Genomic DNA, 20878 nt, shown 5'->3' with positions numbered 1-20878 from the left:
TATATATATATATATATATATATATATATATATATATATATATAGACACGATTTTTGTATGTTTAATTCACAATCCTCACTTAACCTAAAAAAAATAATTAAAAAAAAAATAAAAAAAAATCACAATCCTCACAAGTTACAATTGACAAGTGTTACAATTGTGCGTCATGTGGATGTTAACTAGCTTATTGGTTAAAATTAAGGCGTAGTATTGTAATACATCATTTACTGAATTTTACTTAAGAGGTGAGGTCAAATTCCGTTTACATCATTTACTGAATTTTACTTTTGGGGTTATAGGATAACAACGCATGTAGTTATTTAACCCTACAAAAATGCACGTAGTTATTTACGTGTAATAATAAGTGTATTCTCGAATACCTAGACTACATGTCGGAGAAAAAGGATAATGAATGTGGATATTGAACTATTATGCTTATGTGAGGATCGTTGTCGTATTATTCTGATAACACGTGTGTATTTGATTTTTTTATATTTTGAATTTACATTGAATTGATTATCTTGGAGATGCCTTTAAGTAGTACAACAACAATAATAAAACCAATATAGTCAAATGGTGTATTATTAGATTCGTCGCAATGTTTTCATAATATAATTTTTTATAGGAATTTTGTTAATTACTACCTCAAAAATAGAGGCTTTGTGAATTACTACTCCTAAAAAAAAAGTTTCTAATTACTACCCCTAAAACCGATTAATTCAAGTGATTGCTACCCTTTTTCCCTAATCAGGCGATTTAACCTCTTAAAGATATCATTATTTGGCTAATTTGTAATTAGTTACTTTTAAACGTTAATTAAATAATTAAACCCTAGAAAACCCCCCACCCCACCCGCGGCGGACCTAACCCCCTTCCCCTCGCCGGAAAACCTTGCTCGGCCTTCCTTAATCTGCCTCCACCCCTTTTCCCCATTAATCACCACCCTTAGGGTTTCAATTTTAGGGCTTTAGGGTTTTAATTTTGGGACTTTAGGGTGGTGATTAAGATGGGAAGGGGTGGAGGAGGCTTAGGGAGGGCCCAGTAGGGTTCTCCAGCGAGGGGGAGGGGGTTAGGGCCGCCGGCGAGTGGGGAGGGGGGATTTTTCGAGGGTGGGAGGGATGGTTGGGGGTTTAGAGGTGGTGCAATGGGTGGTTTAGAGGTGGGGTCGTGGATGCCGGGGTGGGGCTAGACTGCTTATCAGCTCGCCGGCAAGGGGATGATGGGGTAAGGGGCTGCCGGAGATGGTGGGGATGAGATAAGGGGGCTGTCAGAGGTGGTGCATGCAGTGGTGGTTCAGAGGTGGTGTTAGGGTTTATTTAATTAATCATGGCTTAAAAACAACTAATTATAATTTTGCTAGACAATGATGTCATTAAGAGCTTAAATCACCTAATTAGGGGCTGATTAGGGAAAAGGGTAGCAATCATTGAATTAATCGGTTTTAGGGGTAGTAATTCACAAAGCCTCTATTTTTGAGGTAGTAATTAACAAAATTTCTTTTTTTATATATAATTTTTCAATTAATAAAAATAAATATATTTAAAGTTGAAATATATGCATCGGGAATTTTGGGATACATAAAACCCCCTAATCCCCTATGCAGCAGTATAAAGGGAGGGGATAAACCAAAGAGGTAAATTTTTGTATTCAAAAAAAAAAAAATGTTATCCCATGTAGAAAAGATCCATCAAATAACCTAAAATCTAACAATAAATGTCTGATATCCGATTTGATATCTTTCCAAATATATCTGATTGTGTTCATTTTTACAATTTATTACGTTCCTTTCAAAATAATTGGCAGCTCTCATAACGGGTAGTTTAAGGAAATAATAGGTGGGGACCATAAAATGAGTTGTTAATGTAAAGTAAAGTTAGTGAATAATATTCCCTCTATTTTAAAATAAACTAGTGTGTAACCCGAGCGATGCCCCGGGTTGCTAGTTTGTACTTCTTTAATTTGATAATTATGTTCGACTGTTTGTGTAGTTAGTGTGTGGTTTGGACGTTGTCTCGGGTGTTACCGTATTTTTTTTTTTTAACCTCATATGTATTTATATTATGAAAGGAATATATCTTGTGAACAATAAATAAATTATATAACCTCTAATTTACTTAATAAATGAAAGGAATATATAATATTAATTATGTGAAATTTAAAGCATTAATAAAGTTGGTTGAGATGGTAAAAGTTTTACCTTTATGTGTTGGAGGTTAAGGGTTTTGTGTTAGTCAAGTTGAAACGTTTATTACAGGATAATTTATATGAAGTACTCCGTATCTATAATATATATTAAAAGGCGTTTCGAAATAATTTTAATTAGGTGTCACTGCACGTGACACTCTCATCCTCATTTAATTCGATTTTCACTCCATGTGTTAAAAATATACTCCCTCCGTCTCTTTATTAAGAACCTATTTGGATTTTTTTCACAGAAATTGAGAAAAATTGGTGAAAGTACAAAAGTGCATGTGGGGTTAGAGAGAGATAGAGAGAGAAAAAAAGTTGTTGGGAATAATTGAAGAGAGGGAGAGAGAAAGTGTTGGAAATTGATGTAAAAAGTTATTATTAGTACAAAAAGCGATGACAACTCATCAAAAAGTAGAGAATATTCTCAAATAGTACAACTTTAAAATAGAAATAGGTCCTTAATTTTGATTTGCCAAAAAAGAATATATGTCCTTAATAAAAGGACAGAGGGAGTACTTCTTACAAGATTTGAATCCACGACCTTACGTTTAAACTCTTAGACTAAGCTATTACTATATTATTACATGTCATTCAATTATAATTAAATATTAATAAAGGATTTTTTTATGGAAATAATGTAGTAACTCGGGTCTCGGAGCATTGTTTGGGCCTAAAAACTAGTTACAATATAAAAAAGAAACAAGTGACATGTGAGAGTAGGAAATTAGTGAACCATAATAAGCAATTAAGCATGATAAATACGAAGTGTAATATAAACATCCCAAAGAAAAATAATTTGTATTTTAAAAAAAAAAAACGAAAAGAATATAACTATATACTAGTGTAAGTGATTGTTTGGTTGCGCCAATTTTGACATTCAAGTTTTCTAGAAAATACACTAGAGCTATCTTGTTTGGTTTAACAAAAAAACAAGTGCATAGTGGAGGAAAAAAATTCCTAGGAAACCCCCCCCCCCCTCCCCCTATTTTTTTTATTAGTGTTCCCATCCATTCACCCTTTAGGCTGATTTGAATTGCAACTATACCTATACGAGACCTAAGTTGATTAACACGGCCCGATTACTCGAGAGTGTATAAGAAATTGTCAACAAAAGCACATGTCGATAGTGATGGATAGCTCAAGTAGCTAGAGGTTTAGAGCTTATTTTCTAATTCCAGCAGATTTGGAATCGATTTTCATCATTTGCCCATGTGACACCCTAAACAACGACCACGACTACAGCAACAACAAAAAAAATAAAATAAAAATGTCGAATGGCCAAAATCAGCGTGGGAAAAACCGTTGACGCTTCCAAAAAGCGGACACTTCCACACCATTCCAGTTTTCCTCATTTTTTAGGAGAGAGAAAAACATCATCTTCCTTTACTACTCTCACCAACTATCAGAGCTCCAGAAAATCCAAAAATGGCGGCTTTCATGGCAAGAGCTTGCATTCTCCCAACAATGTCAATCTCTTACCCTAATCCTAACCCTAACAACCTCCGTTCAGGCCGTTCACACTCAGTTGACGCATACTACATCAAACGCGCCGTCGAATTGGCCGACAAATCCGCCGGATTTTCATCTCCTCACCCGAATTTCGGTTGCGTAATCGAAGCCGGAAGAATCGTCGGAGAAGGTTATTTGTATGCTCAGGGAACTACTGCGGCGGAAGTTCAGGCTGTTGAAGCTGCCGGCGAGTGGTGTCGAGGTGCTACGGCGTATCTTAATATGGAGTGCGGTGATTGTCATGGTGAACGTACTGCTGTTTCTGCTCTTGTTCAGGTTTTGCTGATTTTTTCATGTTTTCTGTTTCTTCAATTTGGTCGATTTTTTTTTGTGGAATTTAGGGTTTTGATTTGTGGAATTGTGGATTTTGATTTTGAGTGTAAATTGTGGTGAGTAGGCAGGGGTGAAGAGAGTGGTGGTTGGAATGAGACATCCGTTGAAGCATTTGAGAGGAGGAGCGATTCAAGCGCTTCGAAGTGAAGGAATTCATGTTGACGTGCTTGGTGAGGATTTGCAAAGCGATGTTGCCGAGGTTTTTTTTTTTTTTAAACTTAATTGTTTTGCTCATATTATTATTATAATTCATAATTGTATGTTTAATAATTTTGGAATATTTTTTGTAATGTTTATTTGATTGCCATGATATGTTACTTGGTATTTCTCTTTGGTTGGATCTTTAAATAAAAAAATAAAAAAAATTAAATAAAATTAAATAAAAAAATTGATAATGTAACTAGCTAGGATTTTTTTTCAATTTATGGTAGATTTGTAGGCTTGAAGCTCAAAAAAGAAACAAAAAGGTATCGAATTTGATCATTGTCCATCACTTTTATGTAGGACAGCCAAAGTGGCTTTAGGAAAGTAAACGATTCTGCATTTGTTATGTAACTTAAGTTGGTTCTGTTATTTTTTGCCCCTTGTTAGTAGACATTTAGTAACCGAGCCAATTCTTGTCGAGTAGAATAGAGTAGCTAGGCTGGAGTACCTATACAAATGTTGGATGAAATGGAAGAACTTTTAGGTAAGCTGAGACAAAACCTCATACTACGAGAAGATGAATTTATTGAGTTAATGAGCTATAGAAGTTTGCCCTTGTTAAGTTGGAATGTATATTGACTCACTATTGCTGTGTGGTGGATTTTGTTGTCTGATAAAGACAAGGGCTTTAATGGTATATGAAATCTTTGATGGTTTGTTTGGTACACAGTTGTAAAATTTCAGTATAGATGAGCTCCTAGGCAAGTCTGTACTATTTCATTAGGATTGTACTCTCATGATCCATCTGATATTATCTGATAATGTCTTGTAATTTTTCAAGTAATGAGGTAACCTCTAACTGAAGCCTGGCTCTTGCAGGAAGCTTTGAAATCTTGCCTTCTTGTGAATGCTCCTTTGGTCGTCAGGGCTGCTTCTCAAGTCCCGTACTCTGTTCTCAAATATGCTATGACCCTTGATGGTATACATAACAGGTTTACTTTTATAGAAAACTTTCTTGACATTGCTAGTTACCAGAACTATCAAATGTGGACAAAAATCTGAATGGTGCTGTTGTTTGGCAATATACTTCTTTACAGTCTTTTGTGTTGTCTCATGTCAGGGAAGATAGCTACTAACAGGGGACATTCAGTATGGATAAGCAGCAACCTATCAAGGTGCCGAGTCCTTGAACTGAGGGGTCGAAGTGATGCTATTATTGTTGGAGGAAATACTGTACGGAATGATAGTATGGATCTGAGCTGTTAGTGCAATACATTATTCTAGGATTTATCGCATATTTCTCTAATTATTCTTTTTTCCCTGTGTTTTAAAATGTGGAATGAAGATCCCCGACTAACTGCAAGGCAACAAGGTGGGCATTCGCCTGTACGGATTGTTGTGTCACAGTCTCTTGACCTTCCTGAGATAGCACACCTTTGGGATACTTCTGAAGTGCATACCATTGTGGCAACACAAAAAGGTGCCAGAAGGAGCTTTCAAAAATACCTTGCTTCCAAAGGCGTTGAAGTGATTGAGTTTGAGATTCTAAATCCTAGAGATGTTATGGAATACTTTTATGAGTGTGGATATCTTTCGGTTCTCTGGGAGTGTGGTGGAACATTGGCTGCATCAGCTATTTCTTCTGGTGTTATAAATAAAGTATGCATGTGATCTTTTCCCTCATCTTTTTCTTACTTCCCATTCATAATCTATGAAGTGGCGTTAGACATTTTGTAGTGTACTAGCTAGTGTTGCTGAATTGCTGATTCTTATCATGGTTTGACTTGTATGATTTTTTCTACGTTGCCCCTCTTTACATCAAATAGGATAATTTGATTTGAAAGGGGCCTGCCTATTGGTTCACATCAATACAGTTTAGGCAAACTTTCAGTGGGCTACCTTGAGCTTTTGAAAATATTACATTGGTATCCATTTTAAGAAAGTTAGGGACTTTTATTGTTTCTGCTTGTTAGAAATGTGAATACTTTAGCATGCTCTTCAATAGAATCTGCCCCCCTTCTCAAAAACGATGTGAAACTGCATTATAGTAAAATCCATAGGATTGACCAAGAATTACCTCTCTTTCACTCTTACATATGATGACTCCTTGCTTCCTCAACTCTCCAGAGCCAGCTTGGATCTTGTGGATGAGTAGTTGCTACCTTCAAACGCTGTGTCTTCCTCTTCCTTTCTTTCTTGTTTAGTGTTGTTATTTTCTTTGAACTCTATCTTGCATCTTTTGTCTTATTACTTCCTCTCCAACTTATCCCCGAGGAACTGTTTGACAGCAGTGATGCTGACTAAGATAGGAGGTGAAGTTCCTTAGCAAAGCTGGTGCTCTCTTTGTCCTCTTCCATTGTCCCCTCTTCAGAATCTCTCTCTCTCTCTCTCTCTCTCTCTCTCTCTCTCTCTCTCTCTCTCTCTCTCTCTCTCTCTGCATGCACGATAGTGATATCTTGAGGACAGGTGCACAGGTAGAGGAGGGAATGTGCTGTGAGAAAATAATGGTATCAAGGATAGGTGGTATTAAAGGTTTCTCTTTCTTCTTCTTTTTTTTTTTTTTTTTTTTTTTTTTTTTGGGGGATAATTTATTTACCTTAGTGAGGTCTAATTTTTTATTTCATGGATTAGTTTTGATTAGTTTGGGGGTGAAGACATTCATATAATAGTCTGGATCAACTTTGAGAAAGGGGAGTAATTTTATTATGTATACCATTGATATACAGAATAAACCTGATTTAGATTAGGATGGCTCTTATAATTACAAACGTTAGAATGCTTCACTGAAATAGGTCAAACCTTATAGAACTAACTTAATTAAAAAAATCCACCAAATTTGTTGCTGTCAACTAGCTTATTAATTTGATAAGCTATATAAAAGTGGTGCAATACCTGATTTTAAAACCTATTTTTATCATTGTCCTCAATGACTCCCTCCATGATCCTTATAAAGAGTTATATATTTTTTTGCTGCAAGGATTTGTTGTGCAGATATTTTATTGTTATTCTCTAAGCTTGTTTTTTCATTATTTTAGGTCTATGCCTTTATTGCTCCAAAAATTATTGGTGGAAAGGGGGCGCCATCTCCTGTTGGTGAACTTGGCATGGTTGAGATGACTCAAGCTCTTAATTTACATGATGTCAGTTATGAACAGGTTGGTTATACTGTGATACTTTTGTCTACTGGTTATGATCCTTTGCTGTAGTTGACCTCTGCCTCTGGTGATCTTGTCAATCATTGTTTGGCTTTTGCTATTGTTTACCTTTCAAACGCTAGTTTAATTGAGCGGGTGATAGTGCTTTTTTTTGAAAGATGATAGTGCTTTTTCCCAACACTAAGAGATTCAGGGTATTGATGAAGTTTGTGTTTACAGTACTATCTATAGGCATGTAGCCTGTTTCAACAATATTGCGGTGCTTGGAACCGGGAGAAAGAAAAAGTCGTGTTTTGGGGGAAAGAAACTTAGGAAATTTGATGTCATTTCTGATTTGAGCTGTCTTCAGACATAGGTCACTAGCTACAATTAGTAAGATCCTGATTGCGAAAGATTAGTTCCACTTTCCCGTAAGGAACATCTTAGAGTTGTGTTGAGACTGGATATCATTTTCTTTGATTTTTCTGCAGAAAATATTTTAAGATCATATACCACCTTTTAAAGATGAGGAAGCATAAAGTGTTGCCTCAAGTCCTCAACCATATTGCACACTCCACTACTGCAGTAGTTGAACCTTAGATATTGTCCCTGTGATCGACTTTGATGCTCTAATATTGTAATAATCTATGCAAAAGTTAGATTGAAGGTGCAACTAATTATTGAGGATTGGTTAGTATAACTGTATTTTAATTCTAGACAGGCATGATTTGCAGGGGAATGTCTCATTACTTGTTTCCTGATGCAGAATTGTTTCTTTCATCTCAGGTTGGACCTGACATGCTTGTCAGTGGATTTCTTCAGCCCATTCCTGACTTGACACCGATCATTCCATCTTTCTCTGAATTATCGAAAATTGATCCATCAATTAACCCATATGAATCAAGCATCATATCCTTCTACAAGACTTGGGATCCTTATGGTTCCTTCTCCAATTTCTCACCTCACCCTATCCAGATGCCAGACAAGGGTGGCCATTATACAACCTGGTCAAGTGTTGAGCATTATTACCAGGTAATGCATTTTATATCTTTTTAGGGAAACTCATTTGCTCTATCTGATGAATATTTAGAAAATTCCTCTCCCTTACCTCATTCTGTATTACTAAAGAACACTAATCAGTAACTACATTACATCTTTAAACAATTTTGTTTTCTCTAAACAACCTTCAAAAGTTGTAGGCCTTTTTCAGTAATATTTTCCATTTTTCATTTATTTTCTTCCCAAAATTCTGTTATCTTTGAAAGGTACCGCTAAAACCAGAAGGGAAAAAAAAAAAATAATAAATAAAAAAAATGAAGACTTCAAATAATAAAAGCTTGAAAACATGGGTCTAAAGACCAGGGTATTGTTGGAGAACCATTAGTCCATTAGTTAAAAATAGTTTTTAATAACTGTAGTCAGTTGAATAGTAGATGATTATAATAATAATAATAATAAATAAATAAATAAAACATATTCGTTTTTGGATTTTGTTATTTTTTTTCATACCATTTCTTAGCTGTAGATACATTACTGTAGATACATTGTGTGGAATATGGATGTTTTAGGTCTATTCCCTCTGCAGGCGCACAAGTTTTATGGTGTTCAAGATCCTCTGGCACAAGAGTGTTTTGAGGCTATTAAGTCTGCAAAAAGTCCTGAAGAAGCAGCCAGGATAGGGAGGAAAATGCAGAGACGAAGACCAGACCTGGTATGTTTCATTTATCTAGAGTTTAATGAAATCTTCAAAACTACTAGTCTGGCTCTATAATTGTGATGTTACTATGATTTTCTCCTTTGTCTAAATTGTAAAAGGAAATGTCTAATCTCATCCTGTCCATTTTGGGATGTCTGAATTGAAGATCATATTCTGAATCCTTCTTAGGGGACCACTGCCAGTAGAAGCTGAATTTTCAGGATTCAGACTTGGACAGTATCTTGAGCTGTCAGCAATCTAGCATAAATTCCCAATTTCTTTACAATGTGCTGTATTCAGTTTGTATGTATGCCTGGATAGTGAAATTCATACTCCGTAGGCCTGTAGCTATCTACTTATCCTTCAATATTTGTCGCGTCTATGTGTAATTATCTTCATATTACATTCTAAAAATATTATTTTTAAAAATTATTGTCTGTGAATACACCTGATAGATATGCTAATGTTTTATGCTGTAGAACACATGATTTTGCTTGATCTCTGTTGTATTCGCATTCTGATCTCCTCTATATGTTAAATATTTATATCTTTATTTATGCTGTCTAGGTAAGGTCCGACTGGGAGGCCGCAAAAATTGATATCATGTACAGAGCACTGAAATGTAAGTTCTCAATCTACCCACACTTGAACTCCATGCTACTGTCTACTGTTGGGTCTATACTTGTTGAAGGTTCACCACACGATCTGTTTTGGGGTGGTGGACGTGATGGAGAAGGCCTTAACTATTTGGGGAGGCTGCTGATGCAGTTGAGATCAGAGTTTGTGGGTGAATCCTCTTCACCAACCAATAACCCCTGATGAGAACCAGATTATTTTGGAGAGTTTAGAACTTTAGATTCCACAATCCACATATTTTTACATATAAAAGAGCAAAGTATGTAATATAATCCCCCCACAACACGCACACAAAGAACAAGGGTTGAGGGATGCAAAGTTTTGTATCGTTATCTACGGATTCACCATTGTATCTGTTACAGATTATGATGGAACATTCTGTAAGTTTGTGAAGTACTCCATATTTTTTATGCAATTATGCTTGATCTAAAATAAATGAGAGGCATAAAACTAAGTATGGCCTAATTATGTTTAAGTAACCAATGCAAGTAACTAATTGAGTACGATTACGGGTTTTGTCCAATATGGGCCTTGATCTGGAGTTTCTAAGATCTAAACCCGCGTAACAATTGGATCTAGGCTTAAGCTTTTAGGCACATTTCTGATATTTTGGTACCATTAGTGGACTAGTCGTACCACTTTTAGGCCACTATGGCTTTCTCGGTAGTATGGTTCTTACTTCTTACAACTAGTTACAAGTAGATGATTTCTAGAGCAAAGAAAAATGGATCCTTGAAGGAATTTGGACATTTTGGGATGAGTGATTTTGTTTCCCAAGAATTTGCCATTTGCTAGTACCAACTACCAAGGACTACCAACAAGCATGAATATGAAAATATACACTCTGTACACGACAGAGTACTTCCTTCGGTTTTTTTACTATTTATTTATGTTTTATTTATAATATTATTTGTCAATGTATAACTTTAATTCTCAATAATTAAAATGATTTAGATATTGTGATAGTACAATGTATTTATCTAGACGGTCCTATTAAGATTTCACATAGTTATGATTTTCCTTGTATATAAATCATGAATGGCTGTCAAAACAGAAAAGTGCAAAAATCTTATTGAGTCAAACGGTCAAGTAAAGAAACAGAGAAAGTAATAAAATAAAGTTAGAATCCTTTCTTTTCCTCCTATATGCATTTTCGATTTACCTCATTCACTGCAATACGGTGGACTGTTACTTTATCAGTTATCACCCTTACTTTGATGGTGAAAAGTACAATATTATAATGGAGTAATAGAAACTTTCTACTTCTATTTTAGGTCGTTTTAAATAAAAGTTTAATTGTTTAAGACGTATCAACTCAAAAATTCGTGCCTTATTCATATCAACTCAAAGATAGAGTAGATGTAAATTTTTGTTGGAGTAATAATCACGTACTTGATACTTCTATTTCGGACTTTACAAAGAGATATATGAAAGAACACGCTAGTATACTACAAGAAAATGTGCCTTTGTCTTGATCGAGTAACTCCACGCTAAATATCAAATCTTAATTAACCAATTAAGTATTTATACTTCCTCTATTCTTTTTTATTTGACCCGCTTTGACTTTTACACTATTCATCAACCTTCTTTTTACCATCTTTTGTGAATTATATACAAGGAAAAACACATTCATGTGGGATCTTGTTAAAATTGTCTCAATAAGTATTATCATAATATATATAACTTTTATAATTTTTCTTATGTAAAATTAGAGTTATTGATGGTTAAAGTTTTGCATTGATAAGCGTGATAAATAAAACTATAAAAAGAACGGAAAAAGTAGTTATTATAATGATTAAGTAAAGATAATTAACGTTATAGATCTTAATTTTAAAAGATATGATTGATATTCAAAAGTGGTTATACACTAGAAATTAATGATTATTAAGGGAGATTAACAATGGTTAAGAACATGCAAAAAGATTCGTTTCAATTAAACTTTCAGTAGAACATGAATCATACTAAATTGAATGATAAAGCAACAAATTATCTGCATAAAAATGATAAGCCAAATATACTGGGAAAAAAAAAGTCGTGCATGAGTAGGATATGACTCATAGTCATAGCATACTTTGTATGTGTTACATGGTATGTTGGTAGGGACACATGCGGGAGACAAAACCTAATCTAGATTTTCTCGAACTTTTGTATCACTCCATTTGTTTTTTTATACTATTCTACTGATCATTAATATTTTTAATTATTCTAATTCCTTTGATAGGTATAATTGATTGTTAAATGAAGTTTTTATATGACCAAAGTTATTATTTATATAGTGAAAAAAGTTCCGATAATGTATGAATTGGTAATAAAATAATAATAATAATAATAATAATAATAATAATAATAATAATAATAATTAAGATTTTACCTTTGTTGGTATTCTACACAAAAAGGAAAAACAATTACTAGTATTTGCAGTCTTATTAAATTTACAATAATGTAAAGTTTCATAAAACTTATTAGTTTAATAAATCAAAAATATTCTTGTCAAAAAAAAAAAAAAAATCAAAAATGTTAATAATCAAGGTTTGTGTTAAAAAAAATACATAAAATGTAAACGGGAAGAATTACATTATTAAAAGGAGAGAGTATTTTATTACCATTGAAAAAATTGGGTATCAATTTTCAGTTTTCAACTATAAATAATTTTTTAAAAATAATATATAACATTGACAGATTTTTATTAGAAGAAAAAGATAACAGCAAGTCAGCACTGTCCAAATTTAAGTAGGCAAAGAACATGACAATAGCGCCGACATTCACAATAATAAATGGATGAGATTTGATCTAATGAAAACTTTAATATAGTTTTATAAAATTTTGGGCAACATTTTTTTAGTTCAAATTGAAACTTTTGGGTGATCTAGAAATGTTAGAATGTTTTAGAGAAGAATATGGATAAAGACAACTTAGGTAACATGATACGCTAAAAGGCCTTTCTGATAATTGCACAACAATTTTGTACGAAGTATGAATTATTATTACATGTTCTTTACCTAATTGACTAAAGGTTAGGCTACTTTTTTATTTATGTTCCTAGCATCAAGCTCTATTAACTTATTAAATTATTAGTTTATTGCATAGCTAGACAAATTAGGATGAAAAGAAGCAAGTTATATTAAAGGGATTCTTCCTTTATTTTCAGCTTGATCTTATCATTATTGTGTAAATTAAATGTTGATTATCATTGTGGTGTCAATTAGTGATCAGAAGAAGGGTGATTCTAGATAAATAATGCAAGAGTGATTATCACTTGTAATTAGGCAATATTTCGATTTTTGTTTTATCTATGAAATATATCAAGTACAAAGAGACATATTGCGGTTTTTCTTACGAAATAGAGGTAATTTTAAAATCTTAGCGCAGACAATATTTACTCACATTTTTTTTTCTAAAAACAATATTTGAATATATAGAAGTAAATTTTGGGGGTTTTCTAAAAACGAAATCGCGGAACTTAATAATCATAAACTAACTATCGAGTGTAGATCATTACACCTTTTTTTTCCTAATAAAAAATTAAAAATTAGATCCAACACTAATAACACAAATTCTTATTACGAGTTAACAGCTTGCATTGTGTGAGGATTTTGTAACGAGACATCTTTAAAAACCATCATTAAGAGCTCACTAGGGCTGAACTAGAAGATTATATCTCAATTTTAAATTAGCAACAAATAAAATTGAGCAATTTCTAGGTCGGTAAACAAATGATCTGACATCCATAAGACTGTATGTTTCTGAATAGTGAACAGGTGCTCTGATCTAGGCGCTTGGATGTATCACATACACCTTAATGAATAAATCACCCAAATTCAATTATACGAGCACTTGTATGTATTGATGAAGCAACAAGAATTCAAGTAATAATAAAGCCAAAAATGTAAGATATATTGGCACAACAGCCCATGCATACATGCTGCGCCTCGACGTAGCTGGCCATGCGCCTTATCTAGTGAGTTTATTATCCTCCATGCGTTTTCACCATGCTCGTAATTTAAAACACAGGTAACCTAGCTTGCATATTAGCACGATCGTGTCATGTCGACTTTTTTAATGCGTTTTAACAATATTACAAATGTTGTGTTTCTTAATATTTTCTCATGTGCCTATTTTATATGGCTCTAAAAACAGTAAAGCTCGGTAAATCTATATGTAATTTTTAACTGAATTTTATTTTGATATATACCATAGTGATAGGATCGTGTGTATTCTTGATTATTATAGCTTTATAGGTGATCTTATTGATCAAATTAAAGGTCAATGGCTGAATTTTGAATTTCATACTCACTCTTTCCCACCTTTTTTCCTATTCTCAGCTCTACACTAATAAGTACCAACCATATTTTTGTAAGCCAAATATCTTTTAATTGAGCCCTAAGTTTACTTAATTGCATATAAACACCCATTGCATTATCTTTGATATCCTTGCTTTAAAAAACCAAAAAAAAAAAAAAAAAAAAAAAGAGAAATAATGCGTATAATATAATGTAAAATTGCTTCAAAAAAATATGTAATGTAAAATAATTGTCCATATGTTACATTAGTGGCTTTGTATAGGCATAAACTATTTGAGCATGATTTTTTTATTTTTTATTTTTGATAAAATGTATATACAAAAACTGTACGTGGTAGATCGACATATTGATCGAATTAGTTGACAACATAACATGGCTTGTTATTAAGTTGTAAAATTAATAATAACCTTTACTGATTTTATTATGTCATCAACATGGATTTATCTCATTGGTTCATCAATCTAATCACTTCAATTTCAAGAAATAAAGACTGTCATCATCCAAATTACTTCATCATTTATTTTACTTTAATGAGTAGTAGTAAGTTTTAAATGCGTCATTTACAACATTTCCACATCAAAAATAACTCTAGATATAAATAATATTTCAAATTGGCAAAAGCTAACGAGTGCTTTCGGAGCGTTAGATAAGAAAGCTAAATATGAAAATATTATAGTGAAATTAACATTAATTACACCGATCGACGCATGATTTTGTCATGCATTCCGAACTTAATACTATTTTAAGTAATATATTAATCCTTTATCTAACGCTCTGGGACGCTTGTTAACAAGATCCTTCCAAATTTTGTAACTATTTACAGTAAGAAATGTATTAAGAAAGGACCGTACATACACATACCTTAGGTTATAGTTTCAAGTTTTCAACTAACTTTATAGAAAAATTAAAACTTTGTAATCAATTCAATATAGTACAACTACGATGACAAGCTCTGAATTTTTGACAATTGGGATTATTTGAGAGAGATTTTGCATTCATTTCACACACTTTATTCCTTTTCAACTTTCCTAACGAAATTAAACGGTAGAAATTGGACCGTTAATTCACTACACCTCACCTAATTAAATTTGTGTTATATATCATGGATAAATACCACAAAATTCTCCCCTCAATATAAGCAATTGAAAAATAAAAATATAATATTTGTTGAAACCTCATTGTACTTGTGAGTTGTTGCATATTACTGGAAAAAATATATCCCGTTATAAGGCAGCAGACTGACTTATTTGCTACTTTGTATCACCAATTTATTTTAAAATTGAACCTCATTTAGACTTATATGTGGACTAAACACTCCTTTAATTTTAGATCACCTAGTTGCAAATTGTATTCGATCTCCTATGACCACCTAAGCCTTTTTAATTAAGTTCTCAATTAAACATTCCATTCAAATGTAACAGATTTTTACTCAATGAGTCTCACAACTACTTTTCGTTTTCAAGATATATATATATATATATATATATATATTTAGTAAGGAAAAGTCCCTTGTAAATAAAAGAAAACTAAGGATCTCACTAATCGAACCCTTCTAATTCTCACCCCAACCCTTTTATAGTGATGAAAGGAGGGCCGCCAACCCCTAGCTAATCCAACCTTGATTCTTACTTTTAAATTCCAAGTTGATACTTCATAATTATTATTACTAGATCGAATCAACCATTTTGGACCTTTTTCAATATGATTCCCACAAACAAAAAAAAAATTAAAAAAATTAAAAATAAAAAATAAAAAAATAAAAAGAGAAAAACTTTATAAAAATATCAGGCATTCATTTATTTAGTACGGAGTAACTTATGTGAGACAGATGTGAAGTGGTACAGTTGTGAACTTCTCTTGTTCCATAAATTGAACAAAATCTGCTTTCTTTCATTTTAAAAAAGAAAGGAAAAATAAGGGAGTGAAAGGTCACTTCATACTTTATTTTCTCAATTATATGAGGATGAAAATCATACATGTAATTAATGTTTAGTTTCCATGCATGGTGGAATTATCGAGTGTGAATATGTGATTAAGCCGGTTACATGTAAGATTGTAAGCACCTTCTAAAGTTATGTACCTATTTTATAAAAATATGTTAAATTTAATCATCTTATAATTTTCACTTATTAATGTAAACTTAATAATCATTAATTAAGAATTTTTAATTTAATTTATAATTAAAATAAGTTTACCGAATATGGAATATACTCCCTCGAAAGAAAGGATAAACTCTCTCGAAAGAAAGAGCGATCTCTATCCCTGAGATAGAACCCTACCGATTTTCAGTAGATTTTTGCTTTGGATACTGACAGTTATCATTGATGGCGGAGGAAATCGTTAATCTTTATTCTCAGCTCTGTATTTGTGAGGAAGAAAAGAAGCCTATTGACCTAGGAGCCTTAACTTTTGGCGAGGAGGAGAACAACCTATCGCTAATGTTGGTTGGGAAATTGCTCACTCATAGATCTTACAATGTTGAGGCGTTTAAGAAGACAATTACCAGTATATGGGCTCCGATTCATGGTTTGGCAATTAGGGTTCTTAGGCCCTAATCTCTACGCTTTCCAATTTTTCCATTAGAAGGATTTTGACAAGGTTTTAAGAGGACGACCATGGTGTTTTGATAATATGCTTGTTCTCTTGAAAGAAATTGACGGTGACGAGCAACCGGAGGAAGTAACTCTTACGAACTCTCCCTTTTGGGTTCGTATAAAAAATTTACCCTTTAACTGTAGATCTGATTCCCATGTCAAAGCTATTGTGGAGGGCATGGGAGAAATTCTTGAGATTGAAGACGGTGTTCTTGGAATTGGGCGTTACCGGAGAGTTAAACTAATGCTTGATACAACCAAACCCTTGCGGCGTTTTCAGATGATCAAGGACCGCAGAGGACGAGAACTGCAGGTGAATTTTGCCTATGAATGACTCAACTTCTTCTGCTTTGCCTGTGGTATTATGGGGCATGCTGAACGAGATTGTCACAATGTCGCTGAGGAAGAAAAACATGAGCAGCTTGGGTGGAGCACTGACCTAAAGGCTACTCCAAGAAAAGGGTTGTCGAAGGAAGTTGAAGAAGTAGGAAAACTTAAGGCAAGTAGAAAGCTCACGTTTACTACTAAGCCTCAACAGGAGGAAAAAGAAAAGGATGTCGAGTGTGAATCCAATGACCAAATCACCATAGAGCAAATTGCTCATACAGAGGATCGTGCTATGCCTTTTACACCCACGCACTCTTCAGTAGAACCTGATGCCTTGAAGGAACAAACTTTTGTCTTTGGTGAGCTTGCACCACCTATTATTGCTCTAAATAACACAGAGAGGCTGCATACTCCAGTTTCGGATACTAAACTGGTTGCACCAACAGGAAGTCGTACATGGAAAAGAATAGCTCGTGCACAGCAGGGTGAAAAAGAGGTGGCTATTGGACTTTCTTTTAAGCGTGGTTCTGATGAGATGAGCTCTGTAGTGGAGGACATAATTGGTGGGAAGCGGCCAAAGCAGGTTGATGTGAGTAATATGGATATTTCTATGGCGGCGGAGATTGGCTTAGGCCAATCCCGCCTCTCTCAATGAGTATTCTATGTTGAAACTGCCGGGGTTTGGGCAACTCCCCGTCGGTTCGACAGCTTCGTATATGGAGCAATAAATTTGCCCACGATATGATTTTTGTATTGGAGACGATGATTAATAAAATTGAAGTCGAGAAAGTGAAAGACTGGTTGGGCTATCCTAACGCTTTTGGTGTGTCAAGCCGGGGTAAGGCGAGAAGTCTATGCTTATATTGGAAGGAAGGGGTGGATTTTAATTTTGTCTCTTTCTCCCAAAATCATATATGTGGTGACATTACAAACCCGAGTGGTGGTGTTTGGAGGTTCGTGGGGATTTATGGGTGGCCAAGGGAGGAAGAAAAACATGAAACTTGGTTGATTATCCGCCATTTATGCTCTGATGGGAATATTCCTATTTTGCTTGGAAGTGATTTCAATGAGATTTTAAGGTATGATGAAATTGAAGGGGGAGTAGGAAGAGAGAGAAGGGAGATTGCAAATTTCCGTGAAGCCATGGACGATTGTAGTCTAAGGGACTTGGGGTATGAGGGGAGTTGAATTGGTATACTTAGAAGAGGGGAAATTCGGTGGAGAATAGGGTTAGAGAACGGCTGGACCGTTACAATGCTTCTCAAGCATGGATAAATCTCTTTTGAAATTTCAGAGTGGAGCACCATATGCGCTACCATTCTGATCATACCGCCATTCTGCTATCCCAGATTGCTGCTCGAGGCACCAAAAAGAAGAAAAAGAAATTTGACAAGTTTGAGACGATTTGACTTTTGGATGAAACCTTTGTAAGCTTGTTTTTTTTCCTTAAGAGGTACATAAGTCTTTTTTCAATCAAGAGCGCTTAGAAAAGCATATTTTATATGTATAGTTATGTTGATTGAATTGCTGAAATTATGTTAAAGAAAATATATATACTTGGGATTTTAAAGATTCAAAGAATATGTGCAGGTCATATTGGTGTTTAGAGTTTAGCAAATTGATAACCATGTCGATGTCTAAAGGTTCGAAGATGGCCCAGTTTATCAATTACCGTATGCGTTTTTCTATTCAAGATGAGCGTCAGCTTGTGGGAATATTCATGGGCTTTGATCGTCACATGAACATTGTCATTGGTGATTGTGAGGAGTTTCGGAAACTGCCTTCCACTAAGGGAAGCAAATCCAACGAAACAGACCTTAATGAGGAGAGAGAACGACGTACCCTTGGCCTTGTCATCCTTAGGGGTGAAGAGTGGATTTCCACGGCTGTTGAAGGTCCTCCTCCTCCTGACAAGTCACGTACCAAGTCCTTGAGTGCCAGTGCCGTGCCAGGTTCTGGTCTAGGCCGAGCTGCTGGACGGGGTGTTCTAAATGCATCTCTTGTTCATGCTCAGCCTGGTTTGGCTGGTCCAGTTCGTGGTGTTGGTGGTCCAGCTCCGGGCATGATGCAACCTCAGATCTCTCGACCACCAGTTCCAGCTCCTCAGTTCTCGACTCTTGGGATGACTTATCCAAATGCACCTGTGATGCGACCACCAGGTCATAAGATGCAAGGATTCCCACCTCAAAGCGGGCCACCACAGATGCCTCTGAGAGGCCCACCTCCCCTGGGGCGGTACCCTCCTGGTTCAAGGCTTGGTTTAGCTCCACCTGGGCATTTTCAAATGCCTCCTCATTATGCCCAGCGTCCTGGCATGCCAGTATTACCTCCTCCTATGATGTGTGGCCCGCCACCTCTTTCCAGACCTGGTATGCCACCACTTCCTGGGGGACAGGTGCCAGTCTATGGACCTCCTCGTCCAGGGATGCCACCACCTCCAAATTCTCAACAGCCACCTCAGAATCAGCAGCAGTAATTACACTACTGCAATGCTTTGGGTATGTTTGCTACTATTTGATTTTAATCTACATATATGCTTGAATCAGCAGTAGCAACTTTTTTCCGTTTGCTTGCATGAATCATTGTGTTTATTTCTGTCAGGAATGTGCTATGAATTAACATAGCTTTGGATATAATTTGCTTATTGTGCACTACCTTAGTTTCCCCTTCCCCTAATACGAATTCGAATGGAATAGGTTTGCGGAGTAGTGTAATTATAATAATATTAAAAGGCAAGTTCATTATAATAATAACAAGGGTAATGCTATATGTAGCTAAAATACACTCTTGAAAATTGTGCTCTCTCCGTCCCCGAAAGAACGACCCTTTTGGGTTGATTTCACGGGTATTAAGAAAGTTAAATTGGAAGTATAAGAGTGTATGGGGAAACTAAGAAAAGTACATTGAAAAGAGAAATTTACATTGAAATTGCAAAAAAGTAGAGAAAGAAAGTAATAAAAGTATATACTCAGAAAAAGCAAAATTTGCATGGGGAAGCTAATTTTGCACAAATATTATTGCAAATTAGAGGGTATTAAAATGCAAATGGGATGAACATTTTGAGACTAAAATTAGGCCAAAAGGGTCGAACTTTTGGCGACGGAGGGAATATAAAATTAGGAATTCATGACAAAAATACACGTCAATCGGTGTAATTAGTGTATTTTTGTCATGATTTTCTAAATTTAAACAATTTTATAGAGTATATTTAATACTTATACATAGATTATAGCATTTTCCTAATAATAATAATAATAAACGAATGTTACCTCCGCAATGGAAAGTTACTTAGTTTTTCAAAGGGCTTTCACCTCTCTATCGTCCTCTGAGTCTTTAATAAGGTTAATCCATGTTTGAGCAAAACGAAGTTGGACGCATATTACACAATTAAAGGTTGAACTGGTTCTATCTATATTATGACTCTAGTCCAAGAGTCAACCACAAGTCGCTCTCCATAAAGAGTCAACTAAGAGAAACTCAACAGCTTTATTATTCAGGTAGATATTAATACTTTTGATTATTCTTCTATGAGTGCCAATTGGAGAGTACTAATGTCGCCCTAATGTGTAATCATATACTTCTTATAAACTATGATAAAAAAGAGTTTAAATTAATACAAGTACTTCCCTCGTTTCAATATGATATTTTTTTTGTATAATTTAATTTCTTCAACTATCGAGCATAATATTGTATAGAAATAAAGAGATTGATAGAGTAGAATCATATAAGTTGAGAATAAACCTGAGCTTCTCTATTCTATTTGCTAGTGTGAGCTTTGGCTTCAATGCATTTGTGTGAGGTCTTATATCCCTTCTCTTCACCATTCTTTGGATTGTGCTTTTCCCCACATTTAGAATTGAAGCTGGGTCTCTTTGGCATGACCTGTTCCCCATTGCCACTGTCCTGATATCCTTTTTTTTTTTTTTTTGAAGCCAGACCCGTGAAATTATATTAAATCAAGGTCCACCAAAGTTTGAAGACTTTGGGGAAAATAACTCATACAAACACGTTCC

At 34.6% G+C, this 20878-nt stretch overlaps 3 protein-coding genes across 4 annotated transcripts; all 3 read left to right on the top strand.

Annotated features, from left to right (window-relative positions):
- Positions 1-3464: 3464 nt before the first annotated feature.
- LOC110736415 (riboflavin biosynthesis protein PYRR, chloroplastic-like) lies at positions 3465-10079 on the top strand. Of its 2 annotated transcripts, none has more exons than XM_021916633.1 (9): positions 3465-3976; positions 4098-4232; positions 5057-5156; positions 5298-5423; positions 5523-5836; positions 7213-7332; positions 8098-8343; positions 8897-9022; positions 9575-10079. In XM_021916633.1, exons 1-9 carry the CDS (start codon positions 3617-3619, stop codon positions 9824-9826), a joined length of 1779 nt encoding a protein of 592 aa, XP_021772325.1. In that variant the 5' UTR covers positions 3465-3616; the 3' UTR covers positions 9827-10079. The 2 variants fall into 2 exon arrangements, with proteins under 2 accessions (XP_021772325.1, XP_021772326.1); XM_021916634.1 differs by lacking the exon at positions 9575-10079 and adding an exon at positions 9197-9532.
- A 6189-nt stretch (positions 10080-16268) lies between these two features.
- Positions 16269-16872, top strand: LOC110737207. The gene is made up of 2 exons (XM_021917577.1): positions 16269-16484; positions 16528-16872. The coding sequence occupies exons 1-2, from the start codon at positions 16269-16271 to the stop codon at positions 16870-16872; spliced, it is 561 nt and encodes a 186-aa protein (XP_021773269.1).
- A 1481-nt stretch (positions 16873-18353) lies between these two features.
- On the top strand, positions 18354-19341 carry LOC110736010 (small nuclear ribonucleoprotein-associated protein B-like). The gene has a single exon (XM_021916171.1). It carries the CDS (start codon positions 18448-18450, stop codon positions 19339-19341), a length of 894 nt encoding a protein of 297 aa, XP_021771863.1. The 5' UTR covers positions 18354-18447.
- The last annotated feature ends 1537 nt before the right edge of the window (positions 19342-20878 follow it).

This window comes from Chenopodium quinoa, unplaced genomic scaffold (genome assembly GCF_001683475.1).
Source record: "Chenopodium quinoa cultivar QQ74 unplaced genomic scaffold, ASM168347v1, whole genome shotgun sequence".
NCBI lineage: Eukaryota > Viridiplantae > Streptophyta > Magnoliopsida > Caryophyllales > Amaranthaceae > Chenopodium > Chenopodium quinoa.
Note: the sequence above shows the minus strand (reverse complement) of the source record. Positions and strands in the feature narration are given on the sequence as shown.

Excerpts from the sequence above, each read along its gene's own strand:
- LOC110736415 (XM_021916633.1), top strand. The coding sequence starts at position 3,617 with ATGGCGGCTTTCATGGCAAGAGCTTGCATTCTCCCAACAATGTCAATC. Across the intron at positions 5,157-5,297 it reads ATATGCTATGACCCTTGATG|GGAAGATAGCTACTAACAGG; the intron begins GTATACATAACA and ends GTCTCATGTCAG. Across the intron at positions 7,333-8,097 it reads ATGATGTCAGTTATGAACAG|GTTGGACCTGACATGCTTGT; the intron begins GTTGGTTATACT and ends CTTTCATCTCAG.
- LOC110737207 (XM_021917577.1), top strand. The coding sequence starts at position 16,269 with ATGGCGGAGGAAATCGTTAATCTTTATTCTCAGCTCTGTATTTGTGAG. Across the intron at positions 16,485-16,527 it reads TTCATGGTTTGGCAATTAGG|AAGGATTTTGACAAGGTTTT; the intron begins GTTCTTAGGCCC and ends TTTTTCCATTAG.
- LOC110736010 (XM_021916171.1), top strand. The coding sequence starts at position 18,448 with ATGTGCAGGTCATATTGGTGTTTAGAGTTTAGCAAATTGATAACCATG.